General features: G+C 38.7%; 2 protein-coding genes and 1 long non-coding RNA gene across 4 annotated transcripts; 2 read left to right on the forward strand and 1 right to left on the reverse strand.

The window, feature by feature from the left end:
• The first annotated feature begins 1,037 nt into the window (after positions 1-1,037).
• LOC131325720 (uncharacterized) lies at positions 1,038-21,399 on the forward strand. 2 transcript variants are annotated; one of them, XM_058358124.1, is made up of 15 exons: positions 1,038-1,227; positions 1,349-1,444; positions 1,585-1,710; positions 7,902-8,016; positions 9,674-9,892; positions 11,729-11,809; positions 14,985-15,083; positions 15,171-15,203; positions 18,008-18,043; positions 18,159-18,227; positions 18,439-18,666; positions 19,860-20,145; positions 20,526-20,602; positions 20,817-20,862; positions 20,972-21,399. In XM_058358124.1, exons 1-15 carry the CDS (start codon positions 1,199-1,201, stop codon positions 21,142-21,144), a joined length of 1,713 nt encoding a protein of 570 aa, XP_058214107.1. In that variant the 5' UTR covers positions 1,038-1,198; the 3' UTR covers positions 21,145-21,399. The 2 variants fall into 2 exon arrangements, with proteins under 2 accessions (XP_058214107.1, XP_058214108.1); XM_058358125.1 differs by lacking the exon at positions 15,171-15,203.
• On the reverse strand, positions 4,863-7,050 carry LOC131325723 (uncharacterized). The gene is made up of 2 exons (XM_058358130.1): positions 5,715-7,050; positions 4,863-5,391 (listed from the first exon to the last, which is right to left on the reverse strand). The coding sequence occupies exons 1-2, from the start codon at positions 6,157-6,159 to the stop codon at positions 5,357-5,359; spliced, it is 480 nt and encodes a 159-aa protein (XP_058214113.1). The 5' UTR covers positions 6,160-7,050; the 3' UTR covers positions 4,863-5,356.
• Positions 21,400-22,418: 1,019 nt separating the features above from the next.
• On the forward strand, positions 22,419-23,143 carry LOC131325724 (uncharacterized). The gene is made up of 2 exons (XR_009199802.1): positions 22,419-22,854; positions 22,893-23,143. It is a non-coding gene; the product is annotated as an uncharacterized LOC131325724 (long non-coding RNA).
• The last annotated feature ends 275 nt before the right edge of the window (positions 23,144-23,418 follow it).

The following is a 23,418-nucleotide window of genomic DNA, read 5'->3' on the forward strand; positions in this document are numbered from 1 at the left end:
AAAAACAAGAAGAGATCACATCCGAGTGCCGAGGTTCAAACTCCAGTGTTGCCTGACCTGAGGTATAAAATCGATTTACCGCTAAACTATAGGTATTTATTATCCTATAAAATATGAACTAATAATATACTCCATACTTACTCCAAAAGAGGGCCCCTACTTTGGGTCCAAAACTTTGGGGCCTAGGCCGGTCTCTCAGACCTTACTCTTGGGCCTGGCTCGGCTTGAGACCATGAGTAATCAAGTTCTCAAGCTTCTCACAGCTACAAAAATATGACGAAAAACAACAAAAGAGTTCACTAAAGACAAAAACAGTATTAAACAAACGTCTTTTTTTGTCTAAAGTGCCGTTTTATTTGAATTTTTTTTAATATCGGTCCATGTTTTTATACTTTTTCGATTCGTCTCAAGATGAACAATTTCCCAAAAAATTATGATGAAAAACTAAATAAAAAGTACAAAAAGTAAAAAGATATCGAAATAAGATTCAGGCTCCGTTCCAGAAACTTTCTTAAAAAATAAGCAACTTATTTCACATTTTCAAACTAAAAAATAACGTAAATGAAAAATAATTTTTTAATTTTTTTGCATCGTATGAAAGATCTAGATGAGATCTTTCAAACAAGATCTATATTGTATATTTTTAAAATTTTAATAAGTTCATAATTTTTTAACTTGAAATTACCTTATTAAAAAATAAAGGCCTTTTTTACCTTCCGAAACGGAGCCTCAGAGTTTATAAGTTTACAAGAATGCAGCCTTAATTGGCTAAACAAAAGAGAGAAGAAGAAAGGACAGCAGCCTGACGTTCTAGGTTTTTGTTTTTGTTTTTTTTGATCAGAGCCTGACGTTTCTAGGTTAGCCACCCAATAGAGTCCTTGCTCCCAGTCGGCGGTGGCGTAAAAAATTTGAGGCCTTAACAAGTGAAAGTGGGAAGTAAAGGAGGCAAAGTGAAACGAAATATAAAGTAGAGGGGTGCAAAATGCATTATTAGATCTTAGTACTACTTGTATTGTGTGTCGATATTAGGGCACCTACGGCTACTAGGGTTTTCCTCCAGAAAGTTGATCTCTCTCTCTCTCTCTCTCTCTCTCTCTCTCTCTCTCGCTTAGTTGTGGATTTTGGGTTCAGTGGTTTCGTTCTGTTGTTTGGGCCAGGAATCAAGGAGTAGGTCAGATAACGAGGGGGGAGGGATAGGATGTCGGGCTCTGATGATTGTACTGGAAGGTAACCCTTGACTAGCTATTCTTCTTTTTCTGCCGTATATGGATCATTTGCTACTTCCGTTACTATTATTGTTTCATAGAGATTTATTTCTTGGTTTTTTTTTTTTGTGTCTTGGAATTAGGGAATTCCTTGGAGTACATGAAAGTAGAAGCAGTTCCGCCGATGACCAGATGTCAGTTGATAGTCAGAATCCTGATGTGGTTTTGGATGGAGGACAGTAAGCTTGAATTTGACTGTTTCTTTTCAAAAAAAAAAAAAAAATTGACTGTCTTTAATTTCTTTATCGATTCATGTCTTCTCTATTTACCGAGAGAGAAAGCAAATTCAATCCTTTGTTTGTCTCTTCTGCTGAATCAGGAAAACTTATGAAGGCTCAACCTCATCTCTAGACAAACTCTATGACGACGAAAATGAGTTTTGTTTTGAAAACTTGACTAGTTTTGAACGCGGCGGGGTCTCCGATGATGATACTTGGAATGAATGGTGAGCTTTTAAGTCATTCGTTGTAGTCATGCTTAGTTTTGATTCTATTTTCCCTTGATCTTGTTTTGGCCTGCATCACTAGTACAAGCAGCTTTAACTATCTTCTACCCTCTCTAGGCAAACGATCTGGTTGAGGCCGCTTTCCTACTGATAAACTATCACACTCTGTCAGTTGTCGCATGGTGGAACCTTTATCAAGATACGAGACTCATGTTTGATGTAGTTTTATTGATTAGTTTGAAAATAAGATTGTCCAAATTCTTATCTACTCGAGAATTAATAAAAATTCAGTAGAAGAGTTTTTCCTCCAGTGGAAAATATTGAACTGAACCTTAAATTTAGGAAAAAGTTCTCGGCACGTAGCCAATATCAAATAACACAATTGTGTAAGTAAATTTTCTGATATTCAATAAGGACCACAATAGTGGTATAAATACACATTCCCATAGGGAAGATTCTATGGAGGATTTACAGGTAATGAGGCCACTAATCAAGCCTAATATTATGTCTCTTTATTACCGTCAAAGATACACCATAAACACATGTGCCATATCAATGGAATCCAATTTATACCGGTATTAGTGAATATTCACTAATTCCTTTTTAACATTAGTGAATATTCACTAACTCTTTAATTCCACAGTTGACTCACGCCAACACCGCCCCTCAAGTTGGTGCGTGGATATCACACATGCCCAACTTGACAAGTGAGTCAAGGAATACACTGCTAGCCACTGCCTTGGTAAGCACATCTATTAGTTGGTCTTCAGACTTCACAAATGGGAAAACTAATAATTCCAGCTTCAAGCTTCTCTTTGATAAAATGCCTATCAATCTCCACATGCTTAGTCCGATCATGTTGGATAGGGTTATGAGCAATAGCAATGGTTGACTGGTTATCACAATGTAGATTCATTTCCCCTTTTGGTTTAAACCCCAATTCAGTCAATAAGTTTCTCAACCAGAGCAATTCACATACCCCAAATGCCATACCCCTATATTCGGCTTCGGCACTCGACCTTGCTACTACGGGTTGCTTCTTACTTCTCCAAGTCACAAGATTACCACTTACAAAGGTGAAGTATCCTGAGGTAGACCTTCTGTTGTTAGCTGAACCTGCCCAATCAGCATCGGTATAGCCTTCAACCTTCAAGTGACCATGATTAGAGAACAATAGACCTTTACCTGCAGCATACTTCAAATACTTAAATATGCGATCTACAGCATCCATGTGAGGTTTACGCGAGTCATGCATGAATTGACTCACCACACTCACTGCATATGCAATATCTGGTCTAGTATGAGATAGATAAATCAGTTTCCCCACAAGTCTCTGGTATCTCCCTTTATCAGTATGAGAGGCACTCAAACATTCAAATAACTTGTGGTTTTGCTCAATAGGAATGTCCACTGACTTACATCCAAGCATATCCCTATCTCAGATAATAAATCAAGGACATAATTTCTTTGGGATTAGAAAATTCCATGTTTTGATCGAGCTACCTCAATCCCAAGAAAATATTTTTGGTCTCCGAGTTGTTTCATCTCAAACTCAGAAGATAAATACTGTTGTAACCTAGAAATCTCCTCATGATCATCACCGGTCACCACCATATCATCCACATAGATAATCAAAGCAGTAATTTTACCTCTTTTGTGTTTCAAGAACAAAGTATGATCTGAGTTACTTTGTTTGTAACCAAAATTTTTCATAGACTTAGTGAACCTACCAAACCAAGCCCTCGGAGATTGCTTTAGCCCATACAACGCCTTCTTGAGTTTACACACCATTTTTGTCTTTGAGTATTCTGGTATACCGGGAGGAGGATCCATATACACTTCTCCAGCCAGATCTCCATGCAAAAAAGCGTTTTTGACATCAAACTAGAGGAGTGGCCAATTTCGATTAGCTGTTAATGATAGAAGTACTCTCACAGTATTAAGTTTAGCAACTGGCGCAAATGTTTCTTGATAATCCTCACCATAAGACTGTGTATATCCTTTTGCAACTAGCCGAGCTTTGAATCTCTCAATACTCCCATCTGCTTTGTGTTTGATTGCAAACACCCATCTACACCCCACTGTCTTCTTTCCTTTGGTAGATGCACAAGTTCCCAAGTAGCATTCTTTTCCAATGCTGCCATCTCTTTTGCCATAGATTTGGTCCATCTAGAATCTGCCAAAGCTTCTTGCAATTTACTAGGAATAGACACAGAGGATAATTGAAGTATATACGATGCATATGACTTGGACAACATGTGGGTAGATACATGATTGTTTACGGAATACTTAATTTTAGCTTTGGTATCTGGGACATATCTAGATGGTGGTTGACCACGATTAGACCGGGGTGGAAGATGATATCGAGATGGTTCAGAATTAAGATCAGATGTATCAACTAAATCATGGATATTAGAATCAACAAGAATATGGTCAGGTGATACCTCTAAAGAGTCATCCGGAGAAGATTGGGTTAGTGGTTCTATTGTAGAAGTAGGAGATAATGTACTATCTTGGACTGGATCTTCATAATCAACTGAGTCAGTTGGGTTTTCATTGGAGGGTGCCGGGCTTTCACAATAAATGGAAGATGTATCTGGGAGTTGAAACATTTTAAAGAACCCCATATCATCACGATTCTGTACTTCTTCCCTAGTCTCCCCTTGAAGTGAAGAATCAATGATCCCTTTTGAGTAGTACAATGTTTGTTCATGGAATGTGACATCCATGGAAACATAAAACTTCTTGGTAGGGGGATGGTAACACTTGTAGCCCTTCTGAGAAGATCCATAGCCAACAAAGACACACTTTAATGCCCGTGGATCAAGCTTGGTACGTTGATAGGTGTGTAAATGTACATACACCACACAACCAAAAATACGAGGCTCCAACTGAACAACGGAAGTAAGCGTGCACTGATCGGATAACACATCCAAAGGCCTCCGAAAATGTAGAACACTAGAAGGTGTTCTATTAATTAAGTAGACGGCAGAACTCAAGGCTTCACCCCACAAGTGGGAGGGAACATGACCGCCAAGTAACAGAGATCGAGCGACCTCCAAAAGGTGGCTATTTTTGCGCTCTGCAACTCCATTATGTTGAGGAGTAGTTACCAACTGAAGCCATAAATTCATTTAATTCCCTTTTAACATATTCACTCCCATTGTTGGAACGAAGAACTTTAATAGACACACCAAATTGGGTGAGTACCGTCTGATGGAAGGAGGGAAACACAGCACATACATCACTCTTTCGTCTCATTAAATAAATCCATGTCATTCTGGTATAATCATCAATAAATGTAATGAACCACTTCAGCCCATTATGTGTAGAAAGAGGAGCTGGACCCCAAACATCCGAATGAACCAAGGCAAAAGGAGTTTCAGCTTTATTATCATGTGAATAAAAAACAGTACGATGGCTTTTCGCCATTACACAGGTTTCACAAGCAAACTCTGAAAGATGACAACCATTAAACAAAGATGGAAATAGTTGCCTTAGATAACCAAATGAGGGATGACCTAGTCGTCTATGCCACATCCAAATCTCTCTCTTATTTTTCAACATGGTGTCGCCCATAGCATGAACTAGTGCGCCATCTGATCGTTGTAATCCGTCGTCCAGATAGTACAAACCTCCTCTCTCTTTACCACTGCCAATCCTCTCCTTGGTATGGATGTTCTGAAAAACACAGTGAGTAGGGAAAAAAGTGGCAACACAATTATGAGACTTGGTTAGATGACTAATAGATATAAGGTTACAGTTTAGTGATGGGACAAATAAAGTATTTGTTAAAGATAAAGAAGGTGACAAAGACATAGTACCCATGCCGACAACTGGAGAAGAGACACCATTGGCATTAGTAATGACTGATTTTGAACAGCTAGAGGATAAATTACTGAATACGTAGCGATCACAAGTCATATTATCAGTAGCACTTGAGTCAATTATCCAAGCACTATTTCCAGTAAATAAAGGAAGACTTTGAGTAGAATTAGATATACCTGACTTGGCAACGAATCCGGAAGTAGTGGCTAAGTTGCTCTTAGAAGTCGAACTTTCAGCCTTGGGGTTAGGAGCCACTGGAGATGATGTCTTACCCTTTGGATGCCATTCAGGGTTACCATGTAACTTGAAGCAGGTCTCTATAACATGATTATCACCATTACAATGAGTACGCTTACGAACACCCTTTTTTGAGTCATGAGAGACAGATTTTCGAACAGACATAACAACCCCATCACTTGGTGTTACATTGAGCATAGCATCTTGGCGATTTGCCTCAGCGCAAACAATGGCATATGCAGCCTGCAGATTTGGAAGAGCTGCAGTAGCAAGAATCCGACCACGAACACCATCCAAATGAGAATCGAGACCAGCCAGAAAAACATATAACCGTTGGGAGGTAACCATTGTAGTATATCGCTCAATATCACGGGTACATTCCATGGTACAAGGCTCAATAGCATCAAACTCCTGTCATAGTTTTTGTAGTTTTCCAAAAAAAGAAATAACAAAACCTCCATTTTGACGAACAGAGATTACCTCACAGTGTAACTGATAGGCTTTTGATGCATCTTGGCTGACGGAATATGTCTGTTTAACTGCCTCCCATATTTCCTTTGCTGTAGCCAATCGAAGAAAGAGAGATCGGATGTCCTTTGTCATTGCATCAAAAAGCCAAGATTTGATCAAGCAGTTTTCATCCTCCCATGCCTCATATTCCTCCGTCTGAACGTCCTTTGGAGCAGCCTTAGTACCTGAAATAAAACCCCAACGTTTTCTCCCACAGATCTTGTTTTGAGCATTCAAAGACCACTCAACATAATTGGTACCATCAAGTGGTTCCGGAGTGATTCGAGAAGAAGTTTCCTGGATATGGAACCCAGCTGATATAGTAGTAGATTCGTTCTTCTTTATAGAATCACCACTTGCTTCAATCATAGTGGTAAAGACACTAAAAAAAAAAACTTCGCAGCAGAATGGTATGAATAGAAAAAAAAAAATTGTGAATACAGGACCAAACTTCAATTCCTAGGATAAAGAAGAGGAGATTGAAGGTGGCTCTGACACCATATCAAATAACACAATTGTGTAAGTAAATTTTCTGATATTCAATAAGGACCACAATAGTGGTATAAATACACATTCCCATAGGGAAGATTCTATGGAGGATTTACAGGTAATGAGGACACTAATCAAGCCTAATATTATGTCTCTTAATTACAGTCAAAGATACACCATAAACACATGTGTCATATCAGTGGAATCCAATTTATACTGATATTAGTGAATATTCACTAATTCCTTCTTAACATTAGTGAATATTCACTAACTCTTTAATTCCACAGTTGACTCACGCCAACAGCCAATGGCCTTTCAAAAGGACACCATTTAGTTATCCTCAATCTGTGTTTTGACCAGTTTTGTGTAGGCCGCCCTCCTAGTCACCCTCAGAGTCTTGTTTCCGGTAGGGGATCTATATTGACGATTTGACATGCTGAAGAGTGCGAGGCTTCTGGGGATTGTCTCGCAATCCTTTCTACCATTTTTTTTTTTGGGTTCCAGGATTGATTCATTTCACTACATCTTGACAACTTGACCAAAAATATACACACTGTAGACTTTTATTACCCAAAAGCATGTCCGAGAGCGTTACCACTTGGATGGAGGTTAACGTGCCTTTTGTCCTGCTTATCATATAACGTTAGAAACAAAAAGAGATACCTTGGGACTACTGAATAGGAAATTCTTTGAGGCTTATATGCTTGGATGCATGTTTTGGCAAAAACATATTCTAGCCGTCTTCATGTTTGCCTCCATGATGTCCGCTGATGCGACTTGAGAGTGTCCTAAGACCTCCATTTATGGATGAGATAAATTTAATACCTGCATATGGGAGATTCCAGTCCCCTATGTACCAAGTCTAATCGTTTACTGGTTCTTTGGGCAGCGGTTGTTAGTTAGGTTTAACCAACATGTTGCATAGGGGCTGCAAAAATGGTTAGACTTCTGTCCACGAGGAGGCGTTGTCTTTGTAGTCACTGCAGAATTTATGCCTGGAATAGTGTAAATGATTGAGAAGTTCCTTCGTGTGTGTATCTTTGGTTCTCTCTTTTGTCCATGCCATCTTTTTTGGCTGCTGTGTTATATATGCTTAATTTCTATTCTTTCTTTGTATTGTAAATCAGGGATGCTGCTGCTCTACTTGAGTCTAAGCGGAGAAAGGTTCAAGAATCGGGAAAGAATATGTCGATTAGCAAAAAAAGAAAGGATAGGCCCAATAGGGGTATGTCTGCTGCCAAGGTAAAGCTTCCTCCTTCCCTTGGTGTCAAATCATGTATTGTGGAAATAGAACTGACACAATTGTAATCTTTCTTTTTTTCCCTTTGAAGGTTCTGTATTCAATACCACGTTCTCTCATTCTTTTGCTACTATTATTTCGACATATGCATTCGTTTATTGGCTTATTTGACAGGATGCAAGTGGTACTTTTTTCAATTTAAGTAATAAGTATGGAGAAGTACCATGTCAAGTACCGATAGGCGGTACCAATAAATACCAACAATGGGTACAACTATGTTCTTTTGAAGTACCTATCCTTCATAGTGGATAATCCGTGTTTCTTCCTATTCAATAATAGCAATTGATACTACGCGTTTTTCGGTAGGTTTGATAAGAATCAAGCCTTCATTGTCTGGACCATCTCTTTTTTCTCTGCCATGTTTTGCCCTAAAATTTCAAATAGACTATAAGATATCTAGTTTTCATTAATTTTTGCCTATCATTAATTTGGATACATATCCATGAATCCTCTATTTTTTGACTTGAGGTACCTGACTCTCAGATACACACACGTATCCAATTCTCGTTCCCATATTCGTGTAGCATGCACCTATCCAATCTCGTCGGTGTGCATACAAAACAAGGTTATGAAATAAGAATTGAAAATAGTAAAGTGGGGGAAAATACAAGTATGAGGGCTTTAACTAGTTGCAGGGAATATAAGCGAGTATAAATTGATGGACATTATTCCGGTCGTTAGCTCAAGGAACAGCTGTAGTTAAATGTCAAATGATTAGGATTCCGTAAAATTCCCTATACCTTTCTACCAATTTCCTTAACAAATAAATTGCTTGCATGGTTGATCCCCCCATTATAAATCCAAATTGCTTCTCCGACACCGTAGTCACCATTCTCAAGGATGCTGAATAACTCTTTCTCACAACTTCATTGTGTGGCTCATCAACTTAATGCCGCTATAGTTATGGCAACTTTGAATTTAACAGATAGAAATAGAAGGAAAAAGGCACATGTCGTGACCATTTTTACTCTACTATCCATCCATCCTGGTAAATGTGCATACAAGCCAAGGTTACGATGAAATAAGAAAACAAAAAGGGGAAAAGGGGAAAAATATGAGTTTGAGAAGACTTTAACTGGTTTTAGGGAATATATTGGTGAATATTTTGTTGTTGGTAGTATAAATTGGTGAACGTTATTTTGATTGTTAGCTCTCTGTGTTGTGGATTCCTTAGACCCCATTCGTTTTGGGATTTTGGATTTGTAGGTAATAAGTGTAGAGAGAAATGGAGTAATGATTGAAAATATGGGTAATGATTGGAGAGAGATAGAGAGAAAAATGAGAGTAATGATCGGAGAGAAATAGGATAATGATTAGAATCCAAAACCCTTAACCAAACAAGGCCTTAGAGTTGCTTACATCCATGATGAGATGGTATGGTATGTATGTTTAACTTGATTCGATCCTAGAGGATGCCAATTGCTTTTGAGTTTGTTACAGGGGTTCAGCATGTCATGTATGTAGAAGCATAATTGAGGCGATTCTTATTCAAGCAAGGTTAAAATATAAATCGTACCCTTTGCAATTATGTTACTGGGTAAATCTCTGTGTTCTACATTTTGCTTTAAATTCTAACTTTAAGTGGTTTGTTATTTTTAGGCTTTAAGAACTGGTTTATGGTCTGCTGCAATTGGAAACGAAAAGGTCATTAGGAAAAAGGAAAAGATAGCAGCGACCGTTGCAGGTTTTGCCATACAAGCGATGGATTTTATTATTTGGGGCTACTTGAAGGAGCGACTCTCACCTGATGACTATGAAACCGTCTGGCGAAGTGTTTTTACCAGTGTTGCCAAGTTTGTCTTGAGCATTTTTGATGTGGTAAAGTCTTCTTCCATGAATGGATTGGCTCGCTCTTGTGGCTATTATTTCTTGGCTACTTTGTTTATACTAAGATTTCTTTTTCTTTTTAGTTTGCAGTGAAATTAGTTTTTTCATGGCAGTTTATGAATGACTTGGTTAAGGTTCATTGTTTGCTTGACAAAGAGGACGAAAATGACAATCAATTCTGCTAACAGTTCAAAGGTCAACTTGCTTTTCAAATTAGGAATCATCACTCTGGTCCCCTATAGTCCTATACTTTAAGCGAAATCACTTCTTCCCCTTTAACTACAAATCCCACCCTTAGAGCCCTTGAAATTACCATTAAATTGCAAAAGGTATCATGTCACTCAGAATTCACCAACTGTCGTTTTTCTTGAGCATTTTTGCTGTGGTAAAGTCTTCTTCCATGTGCGGATGGTTTCTTACTTGTGACTATCGTTTCTTGGCTACTTTGTATTCCAAATTTTCAAGATTTCCTTTTCTTTATAGTTTGCAGTTAAATTAGTTTTTTTAATGGCAGTTGCGCCTCTTAATAACAAGTCTGCCAATAGTTCAGAGTTTAACATGATTGTTGAATGGGGAATTATCACTCGTATCACCTGTACGTTAGAGCCCCTGAAATTACCACTAAATTGCAAAAAATATTATGCGAATCAGAATTTTACAACTGCAGTTTTTCCCACGTGATACCTTTGAATGTATGAAATTTGCATTGCCCTAGATACTGCTCTATTCATCATTGCCCCTTGTGATATTCCACTATTACCATTCAACACCTCCTCCACCCACGTGTCCACCTCATCACGCCCAACCAAACCACTATTGTCATCTCATGTGCCTTTTCCTCGCTATTATATCCCCAACGCAGAATGCCATCTACCACATTCTGTTGCCCTAAACGCCATCTACGAAATAGGAATTGATAGCTGTTGTGGCCCATGGTGGGTGCGTTGTGAAATACGGGTATTGTTTTGCGGAGGTGGCGTTGTAGAGGGAGGAGTTGGTGATCATAAGTGATAGGGCCCTTACTATTTTTATATATGTTGGTGTATTTGTAATGTTTAGATTAGGGACCCAAATGACACTTAGTGTATACTTTGGGAACATAAAAGGTAAATTAACGTAAAGGTAAAATGACCACAGTGCCCCTGGTTTTTATGTTCTAAATAACCAACATCTGAGCCAGGGACGACTTTGATGCACATTCTTAACATCGGGGACCAAATTTGTGCAATTGGTCGTTGGGGACGAAAATGACACTTAACAAATATATTGGGGACCAAAAATGTGAATAAGCTCTTTAGACTTGATTGTGTTTGGAGTATATTGTTGTTTATTTATGCATAAGTAAAAACCATTTAAAACAATTCTATGACTCTACTACTAGCGTTTTATGTGTGGGCTATGCGGCGAGTGTAAGTTCTATTGATGTGTTTCACTTGGCAGAATTTTATATCATTTTTTGGCATGCTTTGAAAAGTTATCATTTTCACAAGTGTTTTTTTTTTGGCACGCTTAAATAGTTCTCATTTTCACTAGTGTGTTTGGTGCTTTGATAATATGACCATTGTGTTGCTTTGTTGCTTTCCACATGCTTCTTCTGTCTATGACGTGACTGGACTCAATTTTGTTTGAATTCATCTTCATTCTTGGGGTGGTCTTCAGGAAACATTTGTATTTTCTAGTGGTTCTTTTTCCAAAGCTTGATTTGTGCATTTGTTAATATTGACTTGTTTGAAGTTGGGTTGTTCAAGTTTGGATAAACAACTCTCCGGATAAATCACTGACGAGAACAATGTTATTGTCATTGTGTTATGTCCTTTCGTCTTGCAGGAGGATTTTAAGAGGGTATATAACATGCACAAGATCAATGCAAAGCATAAAACGTTAGTACTGAAGTTACGCAATCTCAAGGTCTGTATGGATGGAACGTCTTTTTCTTACGATAAAGTGCTTAAACTGTTATATACTCGGTGGCTGGTTGATCTAGTGCATGTTATTTCAATTTTCAAGCATTTACAACAGTAAAGCAGAAATTCTTTGTTTTATGCATAATTTTATGTCAGTGCCACTTGTCACTGAATGACACTGGACACTGAATCATTAGGTGCAAGCTAATAAGCTGAACTTATTTAGCTCGGATATGGACACGGACCCAGACACGGGGATTGTAAAAAAATGGGGATACGGACACGGCGGGGGACACGCCATGTGTATATATTTATTTATTTTTAATTTTTTTCCAAGTTTAAATTGCAAAATGTGAACAAAATGAAATGGATGAGTACCAATGGTCCAATACCACTCTAACGAAACGATACATCGATAATTTCAATACAACCCAATTGACGAAACGTCCATAGTTCATAAGTTCCATAATACTAAGCCAAAGAAATAAACTAAGCAACTAATCTCCAGAATTCAATTAGACCCAACTTCCATCACTTCTTCATTGCCATCTCCATCGTCCGTAAAGACTACGACCTCGATTTTGGCTTCATCAAGTAAGAGGTTTGCAACCTCAAGCATCCCAACGTTATCAAGTGAGACAAATTGGTCTCCCACAATATCCCACATCTTAGTCTCCCCTCGACAATATTGTGGGCTTCTCCTTGATAAAAGCCGAATGTTGCTATGAACAAACACCAAGTCCTCCGCTAGTTGGGGGTCATTCTGTTCCTTCTTAATGAATGGATGAAGGAGTATGTACTCTAGTTTCTCTCACAACACGAAGAAAAAGAAAGTTGAATAAGAACCTTCAAGGCTATAGTTTGAAGAGTCGGGGCTGATGACCATGAATAACCCACCGACAATGACAATGATGGTCCATATTCCATCTGTCTTCAATAGAATCAATGTCGGCAAATGGACCACCCTTGGTTGAGAACTTGGCATACTCCATATTGGCCTTGGTACTGGTACGCTCCATGGAATTATCAAAGTACTTTTTCAAACATTTCTCTCTCATTTTTAACCTCTTCATGTGGAGGAACTCACTTTGGATCCTCTTGAAGCCATTTGTCACTATAATACCTAAATTACGAAGAAAATAAATAATTAAGAGGTGAATGGTATAAAGACTAAGCAAGTGAAAATGGTAAATGAATTACCTTGGGTTTAGAGCATGCGACAAGCAATGAAGCAGTGTATTGTTCTTGTTCCACCTATCCACAAGTATTCTATGAATGACATTATAAAATTGTAACCCATCATCCAAATGGATCTTTTTGTGTGTGTTAATGGCTAACTTCACTTTCTTAATCATAGTATTCCTCATGTTGTAAATCAAGTTTAGAGTAGGCTTATCCGTGTCACATGCTTCTTTTTTTCCCAGTAAATCCGTGTCACATGCTCTAAGCATGTCATCAATAGGTGCCGTAAATGATAGAATGTAGTCCACCTTATCCCACCACTTCTCATTCAACAAAGTCTCCCTCACAAATGAAGCCCCTTCCTCCTCCCTATGAGAATTCCACTGTGTTTTAATTACCATCGATTGAACCTCCTAGGCATCACAATGGATGAACAAACTCATTATGTAACTTAAAAGAAACAAACTCATTGATAACAGCCAATCTCATCGAGTGATTCGTTATGTAATTCTTAATGATTGATGCATCACCAATAGTAATATTATTCTATATGTTTCTTGCGGCACAAATGTTCTTCAAAGCAAGATTTAGAGTGTGCACTACGCAAGGAGTTCAATAGATTTGAGGATATTGTGCTTCATTTATTTGTTCCGCCGCCTTACAATTTGGAGTATTATCCGTGAGGATTTGAACCACGCTCTTAGCCCCATTTATTCTTTGTATATACACACACACACACACACACACACACACAGAGTCTCGTTCCAGTGAGGGATCCCGCACTTTCTCACGGTGCAGGACTCCCTTCCCAATTGAATTTTGATGATCCGAGTCGTTCAAAGTGACCAGAATGTGATTTTAAGGGTACTCGCGAGAAATCAACAAAAAAAAATGACCGGGAAGGGCTTGATCGGAGCAATTTTCATTGAACGGTTCAAATAAAAACAACCCCTTCCTGGTCATTTTTGCTGATTTCTCACGGGTATCCTTAAAATTACGTTTTGCACACATTGAGCGGCTCATATCATCGAAATTCAATCAGGAAGGGAGAGTCCCGCACCGTAAGAAAGTGCAGGATCCCTCAGGGGAACTGTTGTGTGTGTGTAAATACACACACACACACAAAACTTCTTATAAGGGCGACCTTAACTTGTTAAGGGCCTTCCCTTTCTTGACCAAATTTCAATGATCCGAGCCGCTCAATGTGTTTAGAACGTGATTTTAAGGGTTACCACGTGAAATCGGCAAAAAAAAAAAAAAAAGACCGGGAAGAGCTCCATCAGATCAATTTTTAATAAAAACGCAATTATAGTGTTTTTATCAAAAACTGATCCGATCAAGCCTTTCCTGGTCATATTGTTTGCCGATTTCTTGTGGGTACCCTTAAAAATCACGTCCTGAACATATTGAACGGCTCGGATCATCGAAATTCGATCGGAAAAGGGGGGAAAAGGGGACGTGCTTAACTTAACTAAAATGAGGGCGCCCTTATAAGAAGTGGACTATATATATATATATATATATATATATATATATATATATATATAGGGAGCGGGGAGCGGGGGGGAGAAAGAGACCTGTCGTCTGTCAATAGTGAGAGGTGGAGGAGCTACCAATTAGCGTTTTAAAGTTCAATCGGTGATATATATGTTTTGTATAGGTTTAAATATGTTTTAACCCCAAACTTAGAGCAATAACATATTTACCACCTTAAAATTAAACAAGAATTACAGATGCCCCCCGCCTTGTCCCCATCTGACACGTTTCTATCCATGTCCCCATGTCCGGACGCGTCGATACGGTGACCTCTAAGAGGTTCAGTGCATCAAAGAGCTGAACTGTTATAGTTTTTTTTCTTCTTTTTCGTATCTGCATTTCTAGTCTGGATCAAAAACTGTCCATTGTCAAATTTGTCTTACCAACATTCTATTTTCCACGTTCCCTTGCCTTGCCCATTTTGCTTTTGGGGTTTGATTAAACTCATAATCAATTTGCAGGCCGACAATTGTTCTCTAGCAGCAGCCATAGCAGAGAAGAAGCTGGCAGAAGAAGATTTTTGTGGCCTAAGGGAGCAGGATGTTGGTTTGGTATTGCAGGTACATTATCTGTTGCGTGTAGCTATGTGGTCATCGTAACACTCATGTTTCCTCAAGATTCTCATATAAACACTTGCATGTTTGCAGGGTTGTCATTGGTTGCGTGAGTACGGCACGAGGGTAATGTTTTTCCTGTAATGTTCCCTGTATATAGCATTGAGAATTCTGGTTATATTCTCTGTTGCATTCGTTATAGCTTATGTTGGTTAAAAAAAGTATAAATTGTAAACTATATTATTAATTATCCACCTATGCTTCGGGTTGCGTTTATTTGTCAGTCCTAGGGCAGCAATTGAGATACGCTGAGAGAACACATTTGTGGATTGGTAAGGTACCATTGGTTGAAAGTGAGTTGAAAAAAAAAAGTTGAGTTATAAACTAGGTTTGGTCTGTTTTGGTATCTCAGTTCAAGGGTGATCAGTCGGCAATTAAACAGTTGGCTGTGGTAAAAGAATCAAGGATTTTGTCCAGTCTTAAATAGTTTGAGCATGCACAGACCTCCGGAATCATAGATCTCTGGTAGCTTTCAGACATTGACAAAGGTTAGCGGGAAGGTGCTTTTGGACCTTGGATTCTCTGCTCTGTTACCCAAGTGAAGAACCAAAGACGCCTCTTTCTATCTTTAATTGAGGCTCTCTTTGAGACCTTCCTAAGCCTTTTAGATGAACAGCCCGTTAGTGCATGCATCCGGAAGGCACTCCGATGCCCTCAGTCTCAACTTGCGGTAGAAAGAGTACAGAACTTTAGCAAGATAATAACGACACCCCTTTTTAGGGTTTATCTTGTGCCTTTGTACAGAGAGTCTAGGCTTGGGCTCCAAGTAAGCTTCTGCCGTCCAGGACATCACCAATAACCGTTTATTGGGAATAACGTCATACGTGAAGATTACCAAATGGCACGTATACGGACGCCACGTGGCCTAGCCATCCTACTCAATGTGGCTCCACCCTGTCGCATATGTCAGCCGTGGGGCCTGGACCCAACACCTCGCCCCACCTGATTTTCCACAGGCTGAACTGACCTGTCTCTGGACTAGGCCGTTGTGTTCTTATTCGGCCCACGAAAAATTTGTTATGTTATCATCTTTCATAGATTCTTCTGGCATGTAAAGAGATTTTGTTGAGAGACAGAACTAGAGAGAGCGGGAGGGTAATGTTTCATAGTTGCACTCTAAATCTGATGTATAGGCCCTGGTTGCCTCAGATTAAGTCACAATTCCAACTCCAATGAATTTCCGTTTGACCGGAAAAAAAAAAAATTTTCCAACTCCAATGGTGGCCTTAGATGATGAAAGCTAAGAGAGTTTGAAAATACACCGAAGTTTATAACATCCACCATCCTTCTCTTGGCTTGCATCCCTCCGGAATCCGGATGAATGGGGTCCATTTATCAAACCACACAACCTCAACAATCATCCCCACCACCAGAGCCCGACTCAATAGACTTATTCCTTACCAAAATCTCAAACAATCTCAGTAACATTTCCTACACAACACGTTTTACCGTATATTTGAAGGTGCCTTTTCTGCATCAATAGAAATTTGGAGTTAACTACTACCAAGTAGAATAGTGGTTAAGATCGATGTGGTTCTTAAGAGTTAAGAGTCTGAATGGCTGAGTTTCACCAATTTCACATCGGTGAGGGCTGTGCTATGCGCTGCGTCCTTACCCTGGAATACTAGTTTAGCAAAGTTAAGGATAGGTTAGATGGGTCCGTGACCCTTCCTTTCCTGAGCTGGAGCCACTACCATTGTGGAGCAAAGTTTTTATAAACCCGTTCATTGTTGAGATCGATTATGAGTATTGCTAAGGCTTGCAATCTCTATCATTTATCTCCAAGGAGATTATTATGTTTCGTCAGTTGGCATATAACCATGAAATAGATGAAAGTAAGTCGAGCAATATGGATTAAGGACTTAACAAGTATATATTAAGGGGCCTCATTGTATGCATTTCGGCAGTTATCAATTGGCATCCTGCGCTGTCTTTGTTTCATATGCTTTGAGCCAGATCTGCTAACCATAGATGAGAAGAAAAACATTCGACTTTCCTGGGCCTGCCATCCATCCTTCCATGATTTCTCTGAACCAATAAACTACTATCCTGATAAAGCAGAGTCTGAAGGTGCAAAAGCTGTCCTCTGTCCGTTGTTTCTGCGCAGCTGAAAACAGGGTTGGCTGGTCCTTGCTTGTTTCGTGCAAAAGCTGTTTGGTTTTGCTTGAATTGTTCTTGGTTCACTACTTTCTTCCTGTGATATTTAAGATTCAGCTACTGTACGAGAATAAATGCGTTGCCATTGTTGCACTCTTCCTTGTTCTCTCATTGTCTTTTTTTGCAGCTTAAATATGTTTTATCATTCAAAGCCTAAGTAGATCCATGGACAGCCTTTTGCATGCACAAGTATCTTTTCTATTGTCTTTTTAAACAGTGCACTTATTTTCCAGTTTGGCTTCTGCTTAGTTGCAGGAACCTCCTAAGTGGGTGGCGAATCCACCTCATAAGAAGCCTCGCTTCCGCGCTCCCAAGTCAGACTCTCCTATGAACCTCGCTATCATTGAGAAAGGAACCCACTCCCAACTAGGATAGAACCTCTTAGGCATATATATCCCAAAAAGAAAAAGAAAAAGAATATAAGATACCAAGCAAGAGAAAATACAAATTAATGATCAGATAATAGAAAAATAAGAGACTCTTTTGCTGGTGTTGGTTTTGTTACTTCCTTTTTTCCCTTTGGGCTCAAGGGCGTTTGGTGGTTCTAATTAGCTTCATACTGCTCAGTTTTGGTTTACCATTTGTGTAACTAATTATTTCACATGGCTTTCTTTTTTCTTTTACTTTCTTTGGTTGGTTGTACATCGGGATAGATAAAATGATTTATCTTCTTTTGCGGACTCTGATGTTGGTGTGCATACTTCTCAATGCAGGGTTCTGCTTGGACGTTTAATATTTGCCCTTTTCAGGTTTTTGACTTGTTCGCTGAAATTTTGCATTGCTGGACATATTTCTCTAATTACTTGTTTACCATTGATGGATTACTCACCATCCTTGGCCAAATCATGGTTCTTTTGGTTGTAGGTGGATGACATTAGTGAGGGTGAACTAAAGCTTGTATTGGAGGAAATGGAGAAGTTTGTGCCTTTGAAGGTATAACCTCGAAATTAGTTTGATGTTACTGTTACTTTCTCCTCATGAGTTGTCATACTGCTTTAACATTGTTTCCTTTTGCTTTCACCAAACTCTCTGCAATCGAATTTGCCCCCTATAATTATTGCAGCATGTGTGGGGTGTCAAAATTTTATGATAATGTATTCCAAGTTTCCAACTCATCATCTTAATTTTGCTTGTGGAAAACCAGGAAGAGCACAAAACGCAGTTATCTCTGGAGTTCCTGCACAAGCGAAGTTATCATGTTCTTGACGCTTTGTTTGTAGAGACTTGGAAGGGTGTTGAGTTTAAGAAAGTGGTTCAATATTTAGCCCCAAGGAAGTATAACCCTGATGATCTGTTTACGTGGGGTATGGCAAATTTTGTCTCTGCTATGCAGGCTGGGTTGTTTTTCTTGGCCAGAGAGAAAAACTCTGCGGTACTCCCTTTTCTTTCTTATTTGTGTTGCATGTGTCTGGGACTTGTCCTGCACTTACTCTACATTATTCCTCCAATAAAAATTGAGTTCCTTGTTTCCTAGTAGATGGAGGTATTGGATAATCTCCCTGCATCAGCACACGTCTATAGTTATCTGAATTCGGCATCTGCTATTTAGGAAACTGTTCCTCCTACATTGGTTATTCTTCATTTGCCCCAGAAAGGCTATGCGTTGATAGCATGAATAGTGAATTCCGATGTTTGGTATTTCCCCCCTTCAGGTAGACATCGCAGCAATGAGTTTCCGTCTAAACATTGTACCAAGTAATTATGACTTACGTCTAGGCTGCAACCAAACGCTGTAAATCTGGGATATAGTCTTCCAGATGGGAATGAATAGTTTCCATTCTAGGTTTCATTGTTGTAGTTGATGTTACCTGATTTCTAGTACCATATTATCTTACTGTTACTGACTTCTCATTTTTCTATTGTACGCAAGTCTTTACTCCTATTCATACATGATGCACATTAACTGAACCTCTCTTTTCCTGTGCTGTTGGAAGTGGGAGAAGATAATGTTCCCACTTCTGTTCCAGTTAAATAATTAATTTCCTTACTATTAAAAACCCTGCCAACACATTCTAGCTTTAGCTGTCCATAGTACGTGGCTGAATGTTGTTCGCACTGACCCTTGTCTCTTCTTGCCGGCAACTTCGAAAGTAGTTCATTGCAGTTGTGGGTGCTTTCGTTTATTTGGAAAATGTTTCAGGTTGCTTTAGCACTTAGCTAAATATAGAAGGTTTGCACGAATTGTTAGACATTGTACTTTTCATTAATTTCCAGCTAGTACCATCTACTCTTCACCTGCTGCATAAGTGCAGTTGTCATCTTAAAAAATTGTGATGTTGGGGGGGTCTAAAGTGCATTTTGCTTCGTCTTGCTGTTTTTCTATTTTAGTAATATGCCTCTTATAGATGCACAGGCGGTAATGATTTGATCCCAAGTAGTTGTTGCTCATTTATTAATTCTTTTCCCTGTTTATTCTCATTCCACTGACCATGTTCTTTGTGAGTAGTGATTACGTGCATCCTAGTGCTGCCTGTTGATTCTTGATCATCTCCTTGCATTTCCTCTCTCTCTCTCTCTCTCTCTCTCTCTCTCTCTGACATTTGCAAGCACACACACACACAACAGTTTGCTCATTTTCAGAAAGCAGTTACCTTTCCTTTATCATGCGACATCGGTAAGTTTGGGGAGGAGGTTATCAAAGTGGTTCTGATTGCTGATCATGAAAGAAGAATCCAAGGTCGTCGTTTCATCAGTTTGAAACATATTATGTTTGGCCTCTCACTGTCTCGAGTAGGTGAGGCTGTCCAGAAAATCCTCAATGACAGGGGGCTTAACAAGTTCACTGAAAAGTCTCCGAAAATGCCCGTATACTTCATTTACATGTTGTCAAGTGAAGCTGCAAGATCTCTCGGTAACTTTTCTGTCTTCCTGTTCACCATGATTTCTTGTCTTGCATGGTTTAATACTCTTCAGTTGATGTTGAATGGCTTAAATACATTCCATGTCCCTATCCGATCTTTTAATGTTAAGTGTTGATGTTGAATGGCTTAATTACATTCCATGTCCCTATCCGATCTTTTTATGCTTCTTTGTTTTTATAATGAGTAAATTTTCCACTTCGTGTTTTCTTTGAGACATTATTATTGTCCTCTTGGTCCTTGTCCAGAATATATGGCTGTGTCCTTGATATGAGTGTTGATTGCTACAGTCGCATGGAAGGAATTATGCTGTTTCCTTTCAGCCTTTCCTTTTTAACCTTCCCCTTACTTCAAATTTCTATGTACTTCGCAGGAGAGGATGTTGTGCAACTTGAGCATTTGGCCTTGGCCATCATATATGTGAAACAGGAAAACGATACGAGCTTGAAGGTACGGTTCAAGTTTGTTAAGATCTTCCTATTGACTTATTTATTGCCAATTCGTTTTTCTATCTGCCTTAAACATGCCAGTCTTTGTAAACTTATCTGTAGTTGTTACTGAACTTGTTATATACTTAGTAATATGTATGCTTCTTGATGAGTGGCATTGGCTCTTGAACTGTCCCCTCTTATTGGTATGGCCACCATGTTTTTACTTATTGTAGAATGCTGCGGAAAAGTGGGCAATTCTCGCCCGTGATCACTTGGAGAGTAAGAAAACAAATTGTCCTTGACCCTTGGTGCATTAATTTTTCATTTTTAGTTTCAGTTAAATTTGTTTGTAATGGATGTGGATATTGCCCTCTTGTTTGCTCTGTAGGTTTGGAAAAGGCCAACACCAGGTATGGGATGAAAAGTGTGAAGGTTGATGTCATAGTAAACAATCTTCCTAAAGAATGTTATCGTGGAACCCGCGTGAAGTTTGATTATTCGGTGACGAAACTCATCCATGACTTTGGTGCTGGCTTGAGCTTTCCTGCAATTCGTGCATAGTACTATCACTAACTAAAATAAGTACTTATTTTTTGAATAAAATGTGATGTATTGTGAAAGAATGATCTGTCTCGTAAAGCGGAAAATAAATACTTAAAAAATAAGAACCTTAGCGGAACGGAGTCTTAACCGTGCTTTTGTTCTGTTTGGGATGTGAGCAACTCTGTATCATCATATGTAAAACATGAGATTAATTGCTGCATGTAATTACCTACTTGAGAATTTTATTTATTACTCCACATCCCAATTTGTTAATCCTTTTTTAGAGTGCCATTTTTGGATTTCTTATATTTGTTGGTTACATCTTGTGCGATTTTAGAACTTATCTTAATAGAACTAATTGTGATCTAATAAACAATATATATTCCCTCCATCCCAGAATAAAAGTTCAGTATTCCATTGTAGGTTGTTTCTTATTAAGAGTCTATTTTTAAAAGTTAATGGATAAAAGTTTGTATAATTAGCATTGTCTTTTTAGCAGACAAAGGTAGAGATGTAACAATAGAAGAGTTTGTTGGTTATATAGATACACAATTCACACAATTGCAAATGGATTTCCCTAAAGTCAGAAAGTGAGAATCCTGCAGAAACTGATCAAACACACCGACTAGTCGTATTGACGCCCCGTGGGGCCCACTCTGGGTTCCGCATGGATGATCCGAGCCGTTATCAAATTTAAAAAACAAAATGAGAGGACCTGTGAAAAATTAGCTCAATCCGATATGTGCAGGTGCTCGATTCAATCTTCCATTTTTTTATGAATCCGAAAAACGAATGAAAAATTGGAAGGTTGGAATCTATCTTATAGCCGACCTTCAATTTGTAAAGGGAATACAGGAAGATTTGACAATGAAGGGCATGAGACTATATTCCATTCCCAATGAAACGGCCTGATTAGAGGACGACAGATACTTGACGATTGAGACAAGAGGAATGCGCGGAACCCCAAAATACGACTAAAACCACTTGTAAAACTCATCTCCAATGACACTCTCTTTTGCCTACCCATTTTGAGTTCTATCATTTTTCTTACCCAAATGAGGGGAGGCCTAAATCCATTCCATTTTTTTCTCAATATGCCTCTTTTTCACTTCGTTTTGGTACTTACAATTGTGTCATTTTGACTCAAATTTTGGAGGGAAGACCAAAAATACATTAATTAGATTAGGGTAAAAAATACGTATACCACTAGAGAAAAAACAATCAAATAAAGTTTTTGACCCAAATTTGTGTAAAAAATGGGTCGAGGTCGGAGATGCTGCAGCGTATTAAGATCCCTACCCAGTGGAAAAAAAACAAAAAACTTTGTACAATTTGATATGCTCTATGTTATGGATAATTTTTCTTTTGGCAATGCATTTCCTGGTTGGATTTGCACCTAAAAAGAGGGGCTCAAAGCTGTCACAACTCACAAGCCTTCAATTTGCCTCTTGTTTTGTGTCCGCTAATTCTTTACCCCAGAAGTAGGAAACTCATGTAGCCACACAAAGCATCTGCCACCCCACATTGTCCCCCTTTCATGCCTTTACTAGCTCCCAACTATAAAAAAAGGCCTTCTACTTACACATTCCTCTCAATTCATCACCCATTCTTTCTTCTTGAACAAACCACATCCCTTTGAAATTACACAAAGTAACACCTTCTTTCTCTCTCTTTCTTCTGTTTCAGCAGGAGGAAGAGAGACAATCAAGCCCTTTAGGACTTGATCCTGTAGATTTATTGCATAATTCGTTCTTCTCATCGCGAAGGTAGATCAAAATGGCTAAGACTATGAGGAATTTGAATTCTTGGATGGAGGTCGCTCCGATGCTCGTTGCCTACCCGCATAAGCCTTCCAATTCCCCCGAGCTGGAAACCATACATGAAGAAGACGAGGGAGACTATGATGATTCGTGATGTTTTATGTTACTTTGTTTTGCTCTAGATTTTCTACATGTACGTTTGTATAGAAATATCATGATCGAGGGATAAGATTCAGTCTACTGCCTTTTTGGTCGAACTTTTTGAATTTTTGTTAGATTCGCGTCAATTTTGATAGACTAATAGTATTTGTTTCGACAAGTAAAATCTGACAAGTTAAAATTACCACCAAAAAGAAATTTTTTTTTTGCTAAAGATGAAAAAAGTTTGAGAAAGGCAATTGCACTGTTATTTTCATCTAAACTTTTTTCAACTTCGTCCATATTTTTACATCTTTACACTATTTTTCTCACAAAGGCGAAAATGATTACATAGACTCTAGAAAAAATAGCGGAGAACATACGGATAGCCAAA

The sequence above is a fragment of the Rhododendron vialii genome, chromosome 5a (assembly GCF_030253575.1).
Source record: "Rhododendron vialii isolate Sample 1 chromosome 5a, ASM3025357v1".
NCBI lineage: Eukaryota > Viridiplantae > Streptophyta > Magnoliopsida > Ericales > Ericaceae > Rhododendron > Rhododendron vialii.